The 20590-nt window shown below is 42.1% G+C and overlaps 1 protein-coding gene across 4 annotated transcripts in view; it reads right to left on the bottom strand.

Annotated features, from left to right (window-relative positions):
- Window positions 1-20590, bottom strand: part of ST6GALNAC5 (ST6 N-acetylgalactosaminide alpha-2,6-sialyltransferase 5) — a 160014-nt gene that overhangs the window by 76561 nt on the left and 62863 nt on the right. For 2 of the 4 annotated variants that reach the window (XM_005302396.5, XM_005302395.5), the window contains exons 3-4: window positions 13348-13757; window positions 8041-8148 (exon numbers count right to left, since the gene is read on the bottom strand). In XM_005302396.5, the coding sequence (XP_005302453.2) occupies window positions 8041-8148; window positions 13348-13757 (518 nt within the window). Of the gene's footprint in view, window positions 1-1107; window positions 1287-6401; window positions 6619-8040; window positions 8149-13347; window positions 13758-20590 lie in introns of those variants that run through there. The other 2 variants (XR_256458.5, XM_024107868.3) reach the window with 2 other exon arrangements.

Raw genomic sequence — 20590 nt, 5'->3', positions numbered from 1 at the left:
CTTTTACTGTGGTAACAAATTAACTGCTTAGGGTCCACTCCTGATAAAACTTCCAGGTTTACTGGCTCTGGCATTTCCTAGGCTTTTAAACAGCATCTTGGAGGCTGCATCATATTAAAAAGGGTGGGTATCCAGCATCTTGGATTAGACAGGAATTCTTTTTTCTCGTCATATGGAAAGATAAAAGCCTATTAGGAAGATACCCCCTATTTAAAGAGGTTAGTTCAAAGCTACAGTTGTAGAAACAAATGTAGACTTCAGGGTCTGGAGTTGGGACCTGGATGGTCCCAAGAACTTGGAACAGAAGAGCAAATGAAGCAAAGAAATTATTTGTATTATGTCTCTTCCCTCTCTCTCCTTGTGCCTGTACCTTGAGTTTAACTCCCATGGATCTTATTCTTTGCTTTGTTTGATGGCTTCCATAGCAGGCCAATCTTTCCTATGTAGGTAGGCCTATATCTTGTGCTGGATGGGGCCCATAGTTACCTCATAACAATGTGTTATTTTAGACCCAGATCCTGTGAATAACTCCACACTGGCTTCAGTGGGACTCTGTACAGGTACCGATACAGATGTATATTCATGAGCAGTCACTTCCAGGATCGGGTTCCAGAAATTCCAGGTTATTCCATTTAATACAATGGTGACTACTAGAAATGGGTCTGAACCAAAACCAGTTATAGGAACACACCAAACTCAGGGGAAGGGAACATCCAGATTTGTATCATAACAACTTTGGCCCAGATCTTCAAAGGGATCCCCAATGGGAGTTAGGTGCCTAAATACATTTGAGCACCTGGGCCTTTGTGTTTAGTCTCTTCTTCTCTCATAGAAGCCAAACCTAAATCCCAGTTCCAAAGACCCCTGAACTTCAGGAGAGCTGGGTTTGGATCTGAACTCTGTGGCTTGAGTAACTACACAGTAACCCAACTTAACTGTACCATGTTCTCTCCTAACTGCAATTAACTTGTGTCACCAGCAAATGAAATGCATGAGTAATCTCTATCAGGAAATTGCTAGTCATCTCATTTATTAATATTAAAACAGATGCTATTTTACCACTGCCTGATACTGGACATTAATCAGTATTTTGTCAGTTAGCATGCATATTAATATCACAGCTGGGAGGGAGCTGTTGGATGGCAGTTTGTAAAATATACTATACTTTCTCACTCATAGCATGCCAGCGCTGACACACAATAAGCACTTGTATCTGGCGTCAATCATTTACTTTTTGCCACTTCAGTGCACATGTTTCCACAGATGGTATCCACCCACACTGGTACCTGAAAATACAGCAAACAGTGTTTGCATTGAAAGGAATGAAGCAGAAAAACAAGGCCATCCCATCTCCCGCTCCAGTCAATCTCTTCCTTTACAAATTAAAAGTGGCTGTAAATCAGCCATGCAGAATTATACTTGCTCACTTGGGGTGAGTACTATATATATTTTGAAGGGCAAATAAAATGTCATTATTCTTTATCATCATCAATCACCATGTTGAAGTATGGACAAGCAGATTTTGTGCTTCGGCTGTTAAGTTTTCTGGACAATTTTGCCTCCTCTCTCCAGTGCCCTGCCCCCTTTGGAATCTAATTTCTAGTCTATTAAAATTGTTCCAAACACCTTTATACATTTTGCTCCTGATTATATAGGACGGAATTGTGCAGCTCTTACTGAGGTAGTGCTCTCACTGAGGTCAATGAGTAAGAACTGAAGGAGATAACCCACTATGAATAGTGGCCATACAATTGGGAATAAAATGCATAACTCCAGACAACATAACTAGGAACAATAGCTACTTGATTTAAGGCAGTTGGGGGTGGGACAGAGTAAGAAGCCAGAGTCAGAGGTGGTGGCCAAAGAAATAAATTACAGAACTTTAAACACCAATTTGCCTAAATTTCCACAAATGAGAAATGACCTGACAGCCAAACAAGAGAATTCTTGATAGGAAAATATCGTTTTTTTACCTGACTCTAAATGGCCTCTATGTATATGCCTCTGGTTGTGCAATTAAAACAGTGATCAGAATAAGCTCTGGTGTGGGAAGATCTCCACAGATCCATGCCAGGGCTCTCCTCAGGCAGAGCTCCTCCCCAAATGCGGAAAGCAGCAATATGTATGGTGCCAGACTCCCTCACCAGAAAAGGTTTGGTGGGGTTGCAAGGTGGCGGCTCTCTATGGCACCATTCCGAGATTGTCTTAGATTTCCTATCAGGAGTTAATGCTGCCAGAAATAACATCAACCCTCTTGTGTCCTTCCAGCAGATGCTACTGGGCAGCCAGACGCTTGGGTATATCTGTCTGCACTGCAAACTAAGACCAGGCTGAGACTCAGGTTTGAGCCCAAGCCCCACTCTGTCCACACACAAATCAGTCTGACTTGCATCAGCAAGCTCTCAGGAGCCAAGGCCTAGAACCCTGCTAGGGCCTGAATCCCACTGTGACTTGGGATAAACCCTGTCATTTTGCAGAGTGGATGCAGGTCAAGCCACCGACCTGAGGTGTAAGGTCTGTGTAGTGCAGAAGAGATGCATTAGCACAGCTGTGAAACCCGGATCCAGCAACTGTAAACACAGGTTTACAATGCAGTGCGGATGCTCAAGCATGGGCTAGGAAACACTACTCCACTTGTGAGTTTGCAAGTTTGGGTCCCACAGACCCGGGCTTAGTGAGCAGTGTAGACATACCCAAGGGGACCCAGCAAATGGCAGTGCAGCTCCTGGAACTGGGTTGCAATGGGAGCCAGTAGAGATAGGAACATCCACACAGAATGCCTCCTGTCTCTGGGGAAGAATGACACTTCCTGGTGTGCCCAGGATCACAGGAATTAGGAGATCTCACTTTTGTGAATTCTACAGGAACCCAAATCCCTCACTTTGCAAGGACAATTAAAGGAAGCACTGCGAAATGGTGGTGTATTTCTATTCTTTTGACTTCTTCCAAGGGCTTCTCTACAGAAGAGGGAGATCTGACTCCAAGTCCATTATGGACTGGAATTTGCTTCCTGAACACTCAAAATCGGAGTAGGTGATCTTCCTCCTTAATTTTCTTTTGAGGCAAGAATAGTGTATTCTCTGTGCTAAACCTTTGCTATGGGGACTTAAGCAGGTTATCATCTTACTACTGGAATACTACTGGAATACTCAATAACTTCAGCACATCCCGATCCAAGCAGCAATTTGTAAGTCAGATACTCACATAGAGTGGCATAAGAGCAACCTTATGGACACACCTTAGGGTATGGCTACACTGCAATTAAAATCCCACAGCTGGCCCCTGTCAGCTGACTCAGGCTCGTGGGAGTCGGGTTAAGGGGATGTTTAACTGTGATGTAGACGTTCGGGCTTGGGCTGGTGCCCGGGCTGTTGGACTCCACAAGAGAGGAGGATCTCAGAGCTCGGGCTCCAGCCCAAGCATCTACATCGCAGTGAAACATCCCCTTATCGCGAGCCCCTTTGTCCAAGTCAGCTGACATGAGCCAGCTGCAGGTGTTTAATTGCAGTGTAGACACACCCTTCGCTTTTGATAAAATTCAGTAATATTATGACCAAGGTGAACTATTCTATCTTACGTATGAATCTATTGCATAACACCAGAAAATCACAATACTCAGGTCAACCATTCCACTTTCAATTGCAACTACCAACACACGTAAATATTAAATTTAGTAAATGTACAAAATGATTTATACACCTAAGTGTTGTTCATGTTGACAATGAAAATCTTCTCATTCTGAGGAAAAATTCCTTCAAACAGAATTTGTTTCCCCCTGTCCTGGTAGAAAGAAGTTTGGTTAATTATCTTAAGCTAATAATTTTTACAGAACCAACTGTGTAATATTTATGATTCCTCTGAAATGTCCTTCACATTACAGATGTGATATTAATTTAGTTCCATGACAGTGATCATTACTCTGCTAATTAATACTTTAAAAAATGGGTAAGAGGAATTGTAAATTTGTTTTTATTTTAATTCTGAATATAAATATGAATATTAGACATTCAATTTTAATATATTTGTATTTGCTATTCAACTAAATAATCAGCAATACATTTGAAGGATTTTAATCTGGAAAATAATGAAAACAAACTTTATTGCAAATTTATACTGTGTTGGACCTAAAATACATTGTTCCTAATGTACCACAGGAACACAACTCTAAAGTCCAGCCTTTGGTGCACATTTCTAGTAGTAGACAATAGTTAATGGCACTAGACTGTATTTTGTAACCATTTATTGGAAAATAAGAATCACGCTTTATTTGCTACAATATTTCATAATTTAATGAGCAGACTAAGGACAAATCAGACAGTTCAAGTTGTATTTATGGGAGCACTGGGTTCTTCTCAAGGGCCTTTGTAGATGACCTTCCCCAGAGTTAGTCTCTACAGCACAGATGTAGCTGTGCCCTTTAATAAGGATAGATTAAATTCTACTGCTTATTAAACTGCTTTTTCACATCTTTATGAGCAGGTAAATGAACCGCTGTACCATAATTTGTTCACTGAACTATAAATATTAACCATGTATGTAAAAGAGGCTAAAACTATATGTATACCCTAAATTACAAAAAAAAAAAAAAGAGTAAGAGGACCAAAAAATGGCACCGTGGTTAAACAGAGTAAAAGAGACGGTTAGAGACAAAAAGACATATTTTAAAGATTGGAAGTCAAATCCTACTGAGGAAAATAGAAAGGAGCATAAACTCAGGCAAGTCAAGTGTAAAAGTATAATTAGGCAGCCAAAAAATGAATTTGAAGAGCAATTAGCAAAAGAGACAAAAACTAAACAGCGAATGTTTTTAAAGTGCATCAGAAGCAGGAAGCCTGCCAAACAATCAGTGGGGCCACTGAGTGATCGAGGTGCTAACGGAGCACTCAAGGACGATAAGGCCATTGCAGAGAAGCTAAATGAATTCTTTGTATTGCTCTTCACTGCAGAGGATGTGAGCAAGAGTCCCACACTTGAATCATTGTTTTTAGGTGACAAATCTGAGGAACTGTCCCAGCTTGAGGTGTCAATAGAGGAGTTTTTGGAACAAACTGATACATTAAACAGTAATAAGTCACCAGGACCAGATGGTATTCACCCCAAGAGTTCCAAAGGAACTCAGATATGACACTGCAGAACTACTATCTTTGGTATGTAATCTGTCACTTAAATCAGCCTTTGTACCAGATAACTGAAAAATAGCTAATGTAACACCAATTTTGTAAAAAAACAACAACCTATAGTAAAGAAGAGAATTTCCAGACACATAGATGATCATGATAAATTGGGGAAGAGTCCACATGGCTTTTGTAAAGGGAAATCATGCCTCACCAATCTATTAGAATTCTTTGAGGGGGTCAACACACATGTGGACAAGGAGAACAGGAGTACTTGTGGCACCTTAGAGACTAACAAATTTATTTGAGCATAAGCTTTCGTGGGCTACAGCCCACTTCATCGGATGCATAGAACAGAACAAATAGTAAGGAGATATATGTACACATACAGAGAACATGAAAAGGTGGGAGTTGCCCTGATGGCGTGGCGGGCTCATTCACCTGCACATATACCAATGTGATATATGCCATCATGTGCCAGCAATGCCCCTCTGCCACGTACATTGGCCAAACCGGACAGTCTCTACGCAAAAGAATAAATGGACACAAATCTGACATCAGGAATCATAACATTCAAAAACCAGTAGGAGAACACTTCAACCTCTCTGGTCACTCAGTAACAGGTTAAAGGTTGCCAGGGGATGTTGTGAAGGCCAAAAGTATAACTGGGTTCAAAGAAGAATTAGATAAATTCATGGACGATAGGTCCATCAATGGCTATTAGCCATGATGGTCAGGGACATAACCCCCTGCTTTTGGTGTGACTAAACCTCTGACTGCCAGAAGCTGAGACTGGATCATTTGATGATTGCCCTGTTCTGTTTATTCCCTTTGAAGCATCTGGCACCAGCCACTGCCAGAAGACCAGATATTGGATAGATGGGCCATTGGTCTGACCCAATATGGCCATTCTTATGTTCTTATATAAACAGTAGAGAATCATAGAATATCAGGGTTGGAAGGGACCTCAGGAGGTCATCTAGTCCAACCCCCTGCTTAAAGCAGAACCAATCCCTAACTAAATCAAATATCAATATTATAGTATCTTATAATTTAATATTATGCCACTTTGTTACAGTACATTAATTCTTATGAACATTTTACACATGGTCACAGTGAAGATGTTAAGCTCTCTGAACCAGGGATTGCCCCTTTTTTTTATCTATATGCATGTACCCCAACAAAGCAGACTTAATCTTTCCCTCAAAGGGGTTGCCTTGCTTTACACTGAATTAAAGTAGTACGCAGATTTATGACTTATAAATTCATAAGGATCGCTTCACTTACCGCCATTATGCAACCACTTCTGGGATAGGACATGGCAGCCATTATAATGGTGCCAGGAACTTTACAGTTTTAGAGTAGGAAGTGAAGAAGGTCTTATCCAATTGAATTGGCAGGAGAGCTCAAGTAGGCGGATATAATGGAAGTTGTGTATGATATCCGTAGTATCTGATCTCGTCTGATGCTTTCCTTGAAGAGCTCTTTGTAAAATTTAGGAGCTCTGGTAGGGACAGCCCAAGTTACAGTCATTAATGTTCTGTTAGAAATACATAAAGATTCTCACCATGTACAATTTGGTGTTGACATTGCCTATGGTAAAGATCCTGTCAATAAGCTGCTACTTCTTCATGGTCAGCACAAATGCAAGGTCTTGAATGGTCATTTTTAATGCTCAAAAGAATTAAAACAAAAGAAACTCTACCTCCATGATACAATGAGCCAACGCATCTCTGTAATTTTGCTTTCCTTGCCACTGAAAGTTATTTTACTGATAAACCTGACTTCAGTGAAGTCAGTGAGTTTGCAGCAGAAAATTCAATGAAGTACCCACTAGTTCAAATGGGGAGTGAGCGATGAAAAGTTGTACTGAATCCCTTCCCCTTGTTGCATATGAACACTGAATGTGGCCCAAGATAAACTGTAGTTGTGAAATGGCTCAATATCGATTTTTGTAGCAAGTTACCTCTCATTGAACTTACACCTGTTACCGCACAGTCAACTTGTGGAACTCCTTACCTGAGGAGATTGGGAAGGCTAGGACTATAACAGCGTTTAAAAGAGAACTGGATAAATTCATGGAGGTTAAGTCCATTAATGGCTATTAGCCAAGATGGGTAAGGAATGGTGTCCCTAGACTCTGTTTGTCAAAGGGTGGAGATGGATGGCAGGAGAGAGATCACTTGATCATTACCTGTTAGGTTCACTCCCTCTGGGGCACCTGGCATTGGCCACTGTCGGTAGACAGGATACTGGGCTAGATGGACCTTTGGTCTGACCCAGTACGGCCGTTCTTATGTTCTTATGTTTTTATGTTATGTACCAAACTTTCTAACACTAGCCAGTTTCACTGGCAAAAATCTGAGTGCTGCCTCTTTCACCTGCAAAACACATTTGCATGCACAAGATAGCTAATAACAAGAGCAATCATCCATTTTACATTTGCAAATTCAGATTTTGTGGGGGCAATGTAGGTGGCCAGTTTTCCAGATGTGTAGGGCTTACATGTCAGGGGAACCGGGATCTTAATTTTGGTTTCATAAATGGTTCAGTTTAGAAACTAGTCAAACTGTCAGAGCTTCCCTCCTTCTATAATGAAAAATCCCTTCAGTGGAGGATTGAAACTAATATTTTCCAGATTAATTTCATGCCAATTATTGCATTAGTTTTAGCTGATAAATATTCAAAGGCTAAAAGACATCAACAAGATGGATTAATTCTCCCACTGTACGAACAAAAACATTTAATATTTTATATACCAGAATTAAATGCTGTTTGTTGTTTCTTGAACCAGATCCTGGGACATGTTAATTAATTGCTTCAAGAGGACTGTAGACATATTTCTTGGAAACAAAATTAAAGATTTCAATATTTATCTCCAATGTTCAACCTGGCTAGCAAATAATGCTTCCAAAATACATCTTACCTGCAGAAATCTGGTGGCACCATGCCATAAACATTTATCCTGTCACAGAGTTCTAATGCGATAGTCATTGTGAACCATCCTGTGCTAAGCCAAGTGTTGGATATCTTCCTAAAAGTAAAAACATAATTAAGTTTCCAGGATGACAAATCATTCTTGAAATATCTAAAGTAATTTCTGGGCAGTTTTCTCCATTGTTGTGAAAGGTTATGAAAATTGGGCAACCAACACCTCTTTTGCTGTCATTAATTTTGGGCACAGAAACATTAATATTTTTGTGACATTTTTCTTAAGCAACTGTAGCCTCCAAACCTGTGTTTATATACTGATACTAGTTAACTACCAGAAAAATACTCTGTATCGATAATTGCTTAATGGAAGCCATCACCCAAATGCATGGCGACACAGGATGCCATTTAGAGCTGGTCCCATTATGTATGTCTACACAGCCTCTGGCAGCAAGCCTCTCAGCTCAGGGCTTGCACTAGTGCTCTAAAAATAGCTGTGTAGACAGTGCTTTGAAGTTGTGGCTGTGGGACCCGAGCACGTCCCCACCCAAGCAACTTCAAAGCATTTTCTGCACAGCTATTTTTAGCACTAGCCCAGATCTGTTGACCCCAGAGGCTCGCTGCCGAGAGCTATGTAGACATGCACAGAATTTCAGTGGGACCAGGATTTGGCCCCAGGAGCTCAATCCAGCCAAAATGAGCTTTTGCAAGTGCTGGTCTGTGGACATGTCTCAGCCACTCTGTGTTCCATGCCTGAGAATTCTAATTGTGATTCTTAGCAGGGAATCTCCTTTCTTCAGTGACTAAAGCCATTGCCATCCATTAGCCATAACATGACACCTCTTGCACAAGATCAGAGACTCTGACTCCACCTAGCCTGAGTGTCATTAATGGCATCTGGGATCTTTGAACAACAATGTGGGATTCCATTTGAGGAGTAACCCAGATATCCTGGGTTGGCTGGCTCCTCCTTGGCTAACTGAACATCTGTAAACTGGGAACAGTCTTTAAAAGGGGCATATCTGATTCCACTCTTGGGTGTTTATTTGACTTATAGGTTCATTACTGAGGCTTCCAAGGAACCATTTATGCCTCTATTAGCCTCAATCCCTTACTATTGATGAGGAGGCCAATGGCTAGCATAAATTAGTCTACTTGACTCACCTCAGGAATGGACTTGTCCGCTATGGGAGAACAGTAAAGACAGCAGCCCTTCCTTCCATCCATGTATGCACCCATCATCATGGTATTTGGGCAGAGAATTTCATGCCATGAAAAGTCAATCTCTCTCCAGCTAAAATTCCACAGCTATCAGGGCCCATTTTCTAGCATTCTATGGCTTCTGGCATAGGGGGAGAGTTTTAAACAACACTTTACCACCACCTCTGATGTGTATGAGGTTGAGACTGCTGGAGTCCATCTGTGCCATCCCACACCTCACTCCACCAGCAGTTGATCATGAAGATTATTGCAGAAGGAGGACAGTCTTCTAGTTAAGGCACTGGCTGGGGACTCAAGAGATTGGGGTCAAATTCCTGGCTCTACCAATGACTTCTTGTGTCTCATTGGGCAAGTCATTTAAGGCAAGATTCCAAGCCCCTTACTCATATTGGTAGGCCGATTTACATTAAAGTTTACTTGTGCAAAAATCAATGGGACTGCTCATGCGAGGAATTGTTCCTCAATCTGACCTTTAATTTCTCTGTGCCTCGAGTCCTCATCTGTAAAATGGGGATAGTAATACTTCCTTTCTCCTACCCTATGTTCTGACATGTCTATTTACAGTGTAAGCTCTTTGGGGCAGGGAGTGGTTTCTCACTATGTGTATAGGCAGCATCTAGCACAATGGGGCCCTAATCTCAGTTGGGGCCTGTAGGCACTATTGCAATACAAATAATAATTTTCTAACTCAGAGGTGGAGGGGGAAGGGATAAGGATTCAAGGAGGAGAATTTGTTTGCATGGCACAGAAGTGAGAGATTTGGGGAAAATAGATTGTTCTCAACAGACAAGATTCCCCCAATGTCTAGGGTTTGCACAGCTCAGAAAACCCAGGGCATTTGTCAGAAGGGTCTGGCCCTTTTAGGTTAGACAATTATTATGTTAGTTACTGTAACTCTCGAGGTTTCAATAAATAGGAAAAATAAAGGAATTTAAACAAACGTTAAATAAAAGACAATCAATAAGCATAAAGAATTTAAATCTGAAAACCTGTTCAAGTACCACTGTTAATGCTTCCATCTCTCTAGATGCCACCTCTGCAGTATTACAGTATAGAAATAGGGTTACATTGTCTTGCCTTTTCATAAAAGATTTTAACAAGAGTCCAACAAAAGAATATCTACTGTTTTTACTTCTAATCAGCTGTAATGAAAGAATACAAAGAGCTGTCATGTGCTTATTAGGGGGAATTATCAGATATTCTTTTACATGATGAACTAACACACTGTGCTGATAATTCTGTAGTGCACACTAAATTACAATTAAAGGCCTTTCTGCTCCACCAAAATCTCATTTATAATCTCTATGGAAATACTCTTCCTGAAGTTATTTCATTTACGCTTCCTTTATCTAATTACTGAAATATTGGTTCTGAATCATATTTTCTTAATGTACCCTTATTCAATTACAAAGTTATTTTCAAGTACAGTTACTTTGTAATATCAAAGTATATTGCTCTGCAGCCTCTGTCATTTGCCATACTATTTCATTGGTGACATTTTCTGAAGGTTCTCCTTCAGTTTTAAAAATCAGCCCTTTTTTTATAAAGCACAATACATCCAATTATCCTTTTTCTCATAACACTAAAGACAGAAATGGATGGCTTGATTATTGCTTCCTTGCAATCAGATTTCTCCCCCTTTGTTTTTTGCAGTCAATAACTCAGTAGTACTCAATAGGAAAAAAAAAAAGTACACTGAGTAGAGAACATTCTGGTTACACAATGTTCTGTTCCTGCACCCACAGCTCTGTAATTGACTTTTTTCTACAAATTCCTTCCTGCCCATGTTTCCTTTCATCTTCCTTCCTCCTTCCTTTCTGCTGCCTTTTCATTTATTTTCATCTCTTGTTTTAATCTTCTTAGTCCTTCAAGTAGGTCAGAGGTGTCCTCTAAAGGAGCATTTCTTGTACAGTGGCATGTGCACCTTCTTATTACCAACAGAACCTGTTTGTAAGACTGAATGCTACAAGGATCCGAGTGCCTTTGGTACCCACTGGGAGCTGAGGGTGCCCAGAACAGGGCTCCCAGTAAACTCAGCTATAGGGTAATTAAAGGACAAAATTCCTTCAGGAGGTTTTCACTTCTCCTACAGGACAAGACAGAGCTCTGATCAGATGTGACTGCAGAGGCGTAAAAAGCCCTCACTCTGTGCACACAAAGAGCCTGCTCAGATCTCTGCTGCGTGCAGGATATCCCCACTGCAAGTGAGGAGGCATGATTCCACCCTCCCCCGTGTGTAGCCAGCAGAGCTGGCCAGACAGCAGGGCAAGACGTATCCTGCATCTCAAAAAGCAGTGCTACATCTTACTTTCTCTAGAGCAAGAGGGGATCAGGGGAGGTATTGTGACTGGGAGAATACAGCACTGCACTGCCCGATAGGCAGAGCATGAGCCTAAATGCCCCATCTAGCCCACAGTGACACTTCATTACACTTGCTATTAAGTTTCACTCCCCTGTATACTGGGGATGCAGCTAATTCCATACATCCTCCAAAAAAGTGTTAAATGCACAGTTCCCTGGGGATTGTCAGCTTCCCCTTCTTCTCTGCTCTGGCTGAGCAAACTAGGAAAGGGAAGAGTTTTTTCTGTGCTGGTAGAGCCGCCCCCTCCCCCCCACCACAGCTGTCGTTTCCCACTGCAATTACAGTGAATGAAGAGAGGCCCTGCCACCTCTTCTAAGGTGAACATGAGAGGATCTTTAACAAGTAGGCCTAGACATAGTTACATTATGCTTATACCGGCAAGACCGGTTCACACCTCCAGAGCCACTGAGGATTCCCTGACAGTGGAGCCAGTGTAGGAGGGGCAAGATTTAGGGGGCAGTACTGCATCCCCCGTTGAGAACCCTAGCCTATGGGGGACTCTTAGGTAGCAATGCACAAGGTAGGCTGGGGCCAGAGGATACATTGTATCTTGGTTGCAGTGGTCCTTTACCTTACAGTGTGGGCTTGTAAAGGGCATGGACAGCTACCTATCGTTATTATTTATTATCTGTATTGTGGTAACGCCTAGGTGCCCCCATCATAGACCATGCCCCCATTATGCTAGGTGCTGTACAAACACAGAACCAAAAGACGGTCTCTTCAGCCAATAGGGTGTAATAGTCTGCCATGGAGTGGCTCTGCCTCTGCCCCTGCCCGCAGCCTGGAAGACAGGACACATCCCCCACATCCCCTGTGGTTGCCCCAGTACTAAGACCAGCTGCATGGGCTGGACTTTGCAGTAAGTTTCTAGGTGAGGAAAACTGTTCACAATGACTTACTGCACTGTGTACTCACCTCTTCATTTGTATCGAAGTGGGGACCTTGTACCATTTTTACTGCTGCATATTTAGTGTGTACAAATATAATGAGTTCATAAAAATAAAAACAAATGTATTTTTCTTGAGAAAGTCCTTGGCTTAAAAGCCCATTTACCTACATTATGCATATAAATACTCCAGTCCTGCAGTGGGTCACTTATTAAAAATTTCATTTGAAGATCAGTCTATAAGTTACAGATACATCTTTATGAGACTAACTATAATAACAATTTTTTTTCCAAGCTGTAAATGGAAGATGAACTGTTCAGAAGCAACTAATATATGAAAAAAGTGTGTATTTGTTTTACAGGAAGCTTTACAGCAGCAATGTTCAAGAATGCTTAAATTCAATAAGTAGCCATTATAATTCACAGAACAGTAGCATTTCCTCCATATGAAAGTAAAACCTATCAATTCTGATTTTTCAAAACCAGTAAAAAACTGCTTTCAGGTTTATTAGCCCAAAGTGAGATTTAAAACACAGTGTCTATCTCCTGGCTGTTTCTTTCTGCAATTCCCTTGCTTAATTGTATACAACACACACTGGTTTTAGTGTTATGAGTTAATGGACAAATATTCAACGCACATGATTTTGATAACACGTTTTGGATTTAAGTTACAAAAGCTAAGTGTTATTTAGCATGTAAAATCATATTACAACCACAAGCACATTTAACGGGCATGATGTTCCGTCTGAGTTAATCTGAGGCTGATGAGTGTAAACGCCATTATTCTGCAGCTATGCAAATTTCCCCAAATGTACCCTCATAAATTTCCTCACCTGTCTTTGCCAGTTTCCCGTTTGAAGAGGTCGTCAAATTGAAGCATCTTGTGCCGAGAAACCATATATACTTTTAATTGAGGTAGTATCTGATTCATCAATTGCAGATTATTATAAACCAAACCTTTTCCATCTCTTCTCATATAGCTGCTGGGACCCCAGAAGATAAACACAGTACCTTGACTCATATTTAACAGTTCATTGCGGTTTCGCAAAATTCTCTGGATACTAGAATGTGCAATGACTCGAAGGCTAGTTTTGTTTCCAACATCTTTTCCATAACCTCGAGTGGGTGCATCGTTCATTCGTATTACACACTCAGTCTGGTCGATTCTGTTGCCTTGTTTGCTTCCCAAAAGGTGTCCAGAACTGGTTACCAGTGCACAACTCTTGCAGTGCATTTTCAAAGGCTGCAAAGAAATAAACACTTCAAAATTAACTGCAATCACTTTTTCATCCACTAGGCAATAAAATAATTATTACTAATTAGTTTATTCATATATTGCACCTTTTAGTACAAGGATCTCAGAGTGCTTTCCAAACACCCTCTCGGATAGGTAATTGTTTTCTATTAACATTTTTATATGTTATAACAGATTCTGTTACTTAAAACATTGCTTTGGTGAATGGAAATAATATTTTAATCAGGTTTCTCTGGTGCCAAATGTCAGCAAATTGTCTCCCTTGGGTTGTCATCTGCAGCATTAATGTTATACAGGTTCAGCATGTAACTACACTCGTTTTAAACAAAATCACTGTCAAGATTATCATAGTGCTTTATTAATACATTTCTTTGTCTTTAATGCATACACATATTTTACAATCGCACTGATAACTAGTGCTTTGCACTTTTTCTAGATTGTCTTTCAAGTGATCTTCAAAAGATACACAGTAACAGGAGATGGAGTACATCCATACAATGTGTGTTTACAAGGCAATGGGAGAGAGAGGAAAACCACAAACTTCCATGAAAATAAACCAGGCTATTAAAAGATGTATAAACCATCATTATCAATCTGTAAATACATCTTATCCCATTGTTTAACAGGAGAATTAAGAAAAAGAAAGAAGGAAAGCTAACGATAATCAAATACGCAGTATGCAACAAGGTGCAGTGATAATATACTATACTAAGAAGACAGAACTGTTTCATGATGCGGCCCTTAAATAGGCTCCTGTGGAATGATGATATCTTGCAGCATCATTCACGATTTGTTGAACTGGTCTAGATTGTCTCTCCTCGATTAAGGAGAATGCAGTAGCCTACATGTCTCCTTCCATTTGCTGTGCTGTCCTGGGCTGGATTTGACCCTACATTTCCAAAGAGCATAATGCTGGCACAAAGTACTTTAGCATATCCCTCTGTCTCTCCAAGAAAACTGAGGTCACCTGCATTGTTTGTGCTCACCATCCCAAGTTCCCCTCTGGGGATAAGGCCGTTTTTAACCAGGGACCTTGTCTATGGATCATCCTCTCTGATGATGTCCATCAGATTCCCAAGGTTCAATGCTAAGTCTTTCTATTTAGGTCAGCACAACATTGTACTGTCTACGGTGCACCAGCTCTCCTTTTCTGGTTTTAATTCTTTTCTTAGTAAGAGCTTCTGGTTCTTGTGGGCACTGGGCACAGTTTTGTTTTAAACTTTGTTTAAAATTTGTATCACATCTCAGATTCTGTACTCAGAAATGAGTATTCTAGAAATCAGTAAATAAATTCTATTAAATAACTATACCTGATTTTTGCAAGAGATATGCAAATTCTCTATGTACTAAATTATCAATTAGCACCATCTCCAACAGTCACTGTTACAAGTGCAGTGACACTAGAAATGTCACATAAAATGAAGAAAATTTGAATCATGATAGCAAAATTTCCTATAAGTGGTGCCAATGATAATAACTTTGTTAACTGTAATGTTACATTTTACAGCTGTACATGAGAAGATGTACCAAGCACTGAATCATTAACAGTGACAGCCATTGTGTCATAGTTAAGAGAGCAACTGAGTTTCTGTTATAAACCTGATTTCAGCCCCACCTTTTATGTATATTGTTCTCAAATATGTAAATTAGCTTTTTTCCTATAAAATCTGAAGCAAGTCTAACAACTTGTTCCTGAACTATGAAACCCTAAACTAGAGCTGTTAAGCACAAGTCCAGACATATTCTAATGATATTTGTCTGTTTCCCACTTTATAGCAAAAAAGGCAAGTTAACCCACTTGTATGGATTCCCTTAGCTGAGATCTAGAGCCCCGGAGCAAAATGTAGATGATTAAATTCAAATTACCAGAGCAATTAACATTGGCTTTAGTAACACTGCTAAGGAATATCAGTTCTGGTGACCTGAGTGCACAGCTCATCACACAAATGCTGGAGACCTAAGCTGGCCGTGTTTAACAAACTTGTCTCTAGCCCCTTTCCTTATGCAGACAGAGCTCATACTGCCTAACTCCATGACTTGGAAGGCTTGTCAACGGAAATGAGACTTTGTCCTTACAACAAACCTGCAAAGAGGCTGAGGATCCTCATGCAGGTTTGTGGAAGCAAGGGGGAGAACTCAAAGAGCCTGGTCAGCTTCCGGAGCTGGGGCTGAGGAGACTCAATGGGGGCTTCTCCCTTCCCGCAGGAAGTGGGAAATGCCCCCATTGATCTCCTTCCCCTGCCCCTCAAGCTCCACTCCCATCCATCTCCCACCTCGTGGACCTCAAGAGGTTCTCTGATCATGCTCTGTGGTTCCTCTCTGATGAATAACAGGAGGTTCCTCAGGGAGAGGTGGCAGTAAAGATGCTGGTGCACCCCACAATGACTCCTACATGCAAGCTGCTCATGAACACCTTCCACACCTGGACTCCTCCTTCAACTGGCAGGCTTCACCCCCACGTCATGAGGTTTCTAGGGGGTGGAGTGCAGGAGAGAGGACACAGGTGCATGAAGACCTGAGAGGCAACAGGTCTCTGGCTGGGGCTAATGAGGGGGAGAACAGGGCCTTGGGGAGAAATGAGGATTAGGTGAGGCATGGATGTTTGGGGGAGGGGTGCTGTCAGGAGCACAGGATCCAGGTGAGGAGAGGGATACTCAGGAGCGGGGGGAGAAGTCAAGCAGGAAGCATTAGAATTAGCACTTCACTACCTTTTTCAACAAGCCACCTGTGGTTCATCAGCAGGGAATCCCATTGCTGTAAACAACAGGAGATTCATCTGTTGCATAAGCCAGGGAAGGTACTTTCCCCTTCCTTCCTTCTGCAGTGCTAAGCTCTCCTGCCTTGCCCTCACTGCTCCTTGCAGCCCCCTCCCTAAAAGCCATGAGCACAAATACACTCTCCCCAGAGCTCCCTGTAGCCCCGCTCCCTGACCTACAGTCACCCCATAGGTCTTAGGGATGAGGGAACCACAAACCTCAAGGCCTGTGAGGGGGGAAGTTTGGCCACCCTAACAATCATAAGGATTATAAAGGCTTGTGAGATTCCTCACCAGACCACATGGCTCTCCCAGCAGTTGATTCCCATACTCTTGTGCACCTTATAAGGCCTACAAGAGAGAGGCTCCCCTCCCAAGATTCACAGAAGGTGTAGATTAGTGAGAGTCCCTTCCTGCAGGCTTCAGGAAGCCAGGGTGACAAAGCTCCCCCACCCCCTTACCTAGCCTCTTCCATTCCCCAGTCCAATGACCAAACTAAGGAAATCTCCCTCAAAACCCTTATTAAGATGGAGTTACGGTTGCAGGCGCGTATCAGTGGTCTGACATAATAGTGCTTTTCAAAAATGGTAAAGTGAAAAAACAAAATAACCCACCACCATCCGCACAAACTGCCCCAAGATTAGAATGCCAGGAACTGCAAAGTCAAAGTTACACTTCTCAAGCCAGGCACCCAAACTACCTGCACCCTGCACCCCCAGCAGTGCCCTAATAGATAGCCTTAGCTATCCAGGTCTACCATAGCCAGCCAGTTACTTTTGATCACAGATCATAAAAGCTAGATTGTTTTAATTGTAACTGTACAGAGCCAGATTCTGCCACCCTTACTCACAATGTGTAGCCTCACTGAAATCAATGGGTCTATCATTTATCTGAAATCCTATTATTTGAAACTCTGCATCATCCAAATCCCTTACTTGTCCCTCAGCATGGGACACATGCTGCAGAAGGCAGCTCTCTCATGGTGGGGGACAAGAAAGGGACTCAGATAATGTGGAAATTTGGATAACAGAGCAGAGATCCCCGAGGGGCATTACTAGGAGGACGACAACATCAAGCTCTCAGAGGCAAGGGAGGAAATCCTGGGGCTGAATGGCTCCTGCCCTCTCAATTATCCAAACTCCTGATTATCTGAATAAAATCCATGTCAATCTCCCCCACACTATTTGGATAATCAGGAATATACTGTATTTGTGGAGCAACATACTACCAATGTAAGTAAAGGTGGCTGGGGTAATTCACAGCTTCCTTTATGGACATCTACAATGTGCACAAACACAGACACAGACACTTGTATTATTATTTACAAATTCCAACATAACATGCTAAAGGGCCTGAAGTAAGGGCCTGATCCTGAAAACCACTAAGGGAATTCAGGCCCAGACACTGAAAGGTGTTTAGGCAGCCAACTCACCTAAATACCTTTGAGGATCTAGGCCTCAGTGCCTCACAGGAGTGCTCAGCGCCCATGAGATTTGGCCCTGTGGCAGCCAATTATCCATGTCATTACACATGTCTCCATACATAAATCTCATATTCCTATTAACGTACTTGCACAAAAAGAGCAGAAGTTAGTGTGGTGACATTATCATTACACTTAATACAGAGACATGTACATATGAAAAACATTATAAAAGCAATGTTCTGTGATGCACATCTTTGACATGGTATAAGCTAGGAAGGCATCAATATGGAGCAGAGTTAGGCCTGGTCTACACTGCGGGGGCGATCTAATCTAAGTTACACAACTTAAGCTACATGAATAACGTAGCTGAAGTCTTCGTACTTAGATTTATTTACTATGGTGTCTTCACTGCAGTAGGTCGACAGATGATGCTCTACCGTCAACTCCGCCTGTGCCTCTCGCCCTGGTGGAGTACCGGAGTCGATGGACAAGTGCTCGATGGTCGATTTATTGTGTCTAGACTAGACGCGATAAATCGACCCCCACTGGATTGATCGCTGCCTGTCAATCCAGTGGGTAATGTAGACAAGCCTTAGAATAGATTGGGACATCCTAGGTTTCTAACAATTGAGGGTTTATTTATTTACTTATTTCCTCTTCCATTCTTGGAAGGTAATATCCACTGAAACTGCATATAACTGACTGCAATCTCAACTTCATCTTAATGAAGATTTGTGTGTGGAAACAGCCACTGAAGAATCATTTTTTTTATTAAGATAATCTTAACAAAAAAACAAAACAATCTTTTCAATGGAATTACTAAAAAAAATTAAACAATTTGTGTAGTGGTATTTCGAAGGGGTGTTATAGTCTCATTTTTCACACAGAGCTAAGTCCATTTTCATTCACACACATGCGTTACTATAATCCTGAGGGACCTAATGATATGGGTAGAAATATTCATGCCTTTGTGAGTCAGGTTCCTAATGAGTATTTACATGCATTTTCCTTCAAGCACTCGTCTGCCACTTTGATGAATTACGTACCAGAAGGCACTAAGGTGAACTAGTTGCTCCAGCGTCATGCATGGAAAAGCAAGATGAACTGCTAATGAGGTTAAAGGAAATATAGTCAGCACCAATGTTAACTCACATACTTTTAAATATCCACATAGCAAGGCATTTTCACCTAAAACAATTTCTGCTGGTTTCTTGCCTACTGAGCTACAACTTATTTGTTTCTTTAGAAAGCCTGCCAAAGAACCCATCAATTGCAAGGAAACAAGGACAACCATCATTGGAACCATGAAAACCTTTTTTTTTTTTTTTAAACAGATATATTTTCATGAATGGTGACATATCTGTTAACATGCCCTCTCGTTCCTGCTCCCACCCAACTATTTCCTTTGTGAAAAATGTGTCAGTGATTTCCCACTTACTTCCTGAGCACTACTTGGAACCTGATTTTTTGCAGCTGCTCCTTGCAAGCGACTCCCGTTGACTTTACTGGGAGTTTCATTTACTCTCAAAACTACAGCTATAGACTGGGGCCCAGAACCTCCAAGGTACTGAGGTGTTGCTCCGCTCAGTGTATTGATGTTTAATTCCTAGGTGGTCTCCCGGCCAGTGGAATCCTCATAGCCCAGCAAAGCACCTGGGCTTCCCTACAATGCATGATGAGAGTTAGGTGCCTAAGGAAGGGATTTTCAGAAGCCAATAAGGTGAATGGGGTGACTCCTAAGCTAGCCAGGAGTGAAATGCCAAGAAGAGTCACAGGGAGAGGGGCTTAGGTGCCTAAGCAGCTGACCTGGTCTCCTTCCTTGTGCCTGAGGTAGGTGCCTCTCTCTAATTGGGAACCTCAGCAATGAACACTCTCCTGGAGGCAGGCACCGAAGCCAGATCAACTGCTTAGGTAGCCCATGCTCTAGCAGTTGAAACCATCGCTCTTTCTCTCCAGCCCCTGCTCATGTTCGACAGCTCTCTAATTATTATATCTGCTTAGTGCTGGAGTACACCAAACCCCTAAGGTGCCAAGAGCGTGGCAGCAGTACCATGACTTGGAGGCAAGCACTGAAAGTGCTTCCGCAGCTCGGTCTTGTAGGCACTAGCCCTAGTGGGCTCAAATAACCACTCAGACTCATGGCTGAGTGAAAGGGTATCTTACTAGGGTTGGCAAGAAAGGCAAAGGTTGCAGATACTCTAAGTACAGAAGCTTAACAGTTACAATTCAAAGTGAGCGACAGTGGTAACTGTTTGGGTTCCTGTGGAAGGACAGCCGAGAGACAAGGCTCTAGGGGCCTAGTGCCTCTCCAGTCCAGTCAGTATTCCAAGCAAATTGATGCTTGCAGGCTTCCAGGCCAAGCTCAGTTAATGTCTCTCACTGGCACCCCTCTGCGCTGGTTTCCTGCCCTGACACTGCTGTTTGCCTCTCTCACACTCACCCTACATGTCCCTGTGCCCCGGCTAACTCTTGTGTGGGTGTTGTGTTGTCCCTTCACCTGGCCTGCATCTGGCCCTACTGCTGCAGGGTGTGACAAGTATCAGTTCTTAGTTGGAACTGCCCCCGCCCCGCAACACCCGGCCACCCCCCTCCAATATAACCCAGCCACTGGCCGCCACCCCCACCCCCGCCAATATAACCCAG

The sequence above is a fragment of the Chrysemys picta genome, chromosome 8 (assembly GCF_011386835.1).
Source record: "Chrysemys picta bellii isolate R12L10 chromosome 8, ASM1138683v2, whole genome shotgun sequence".
Lineage (NCBI taxonomy): Eukaryota > Metazoa > Chordata > Testudines > Emydidae > Chrysemys > Chrysemys picta.
This window is presented reverse-complemented; position numbering and strand designations above follow the sequence as displayed.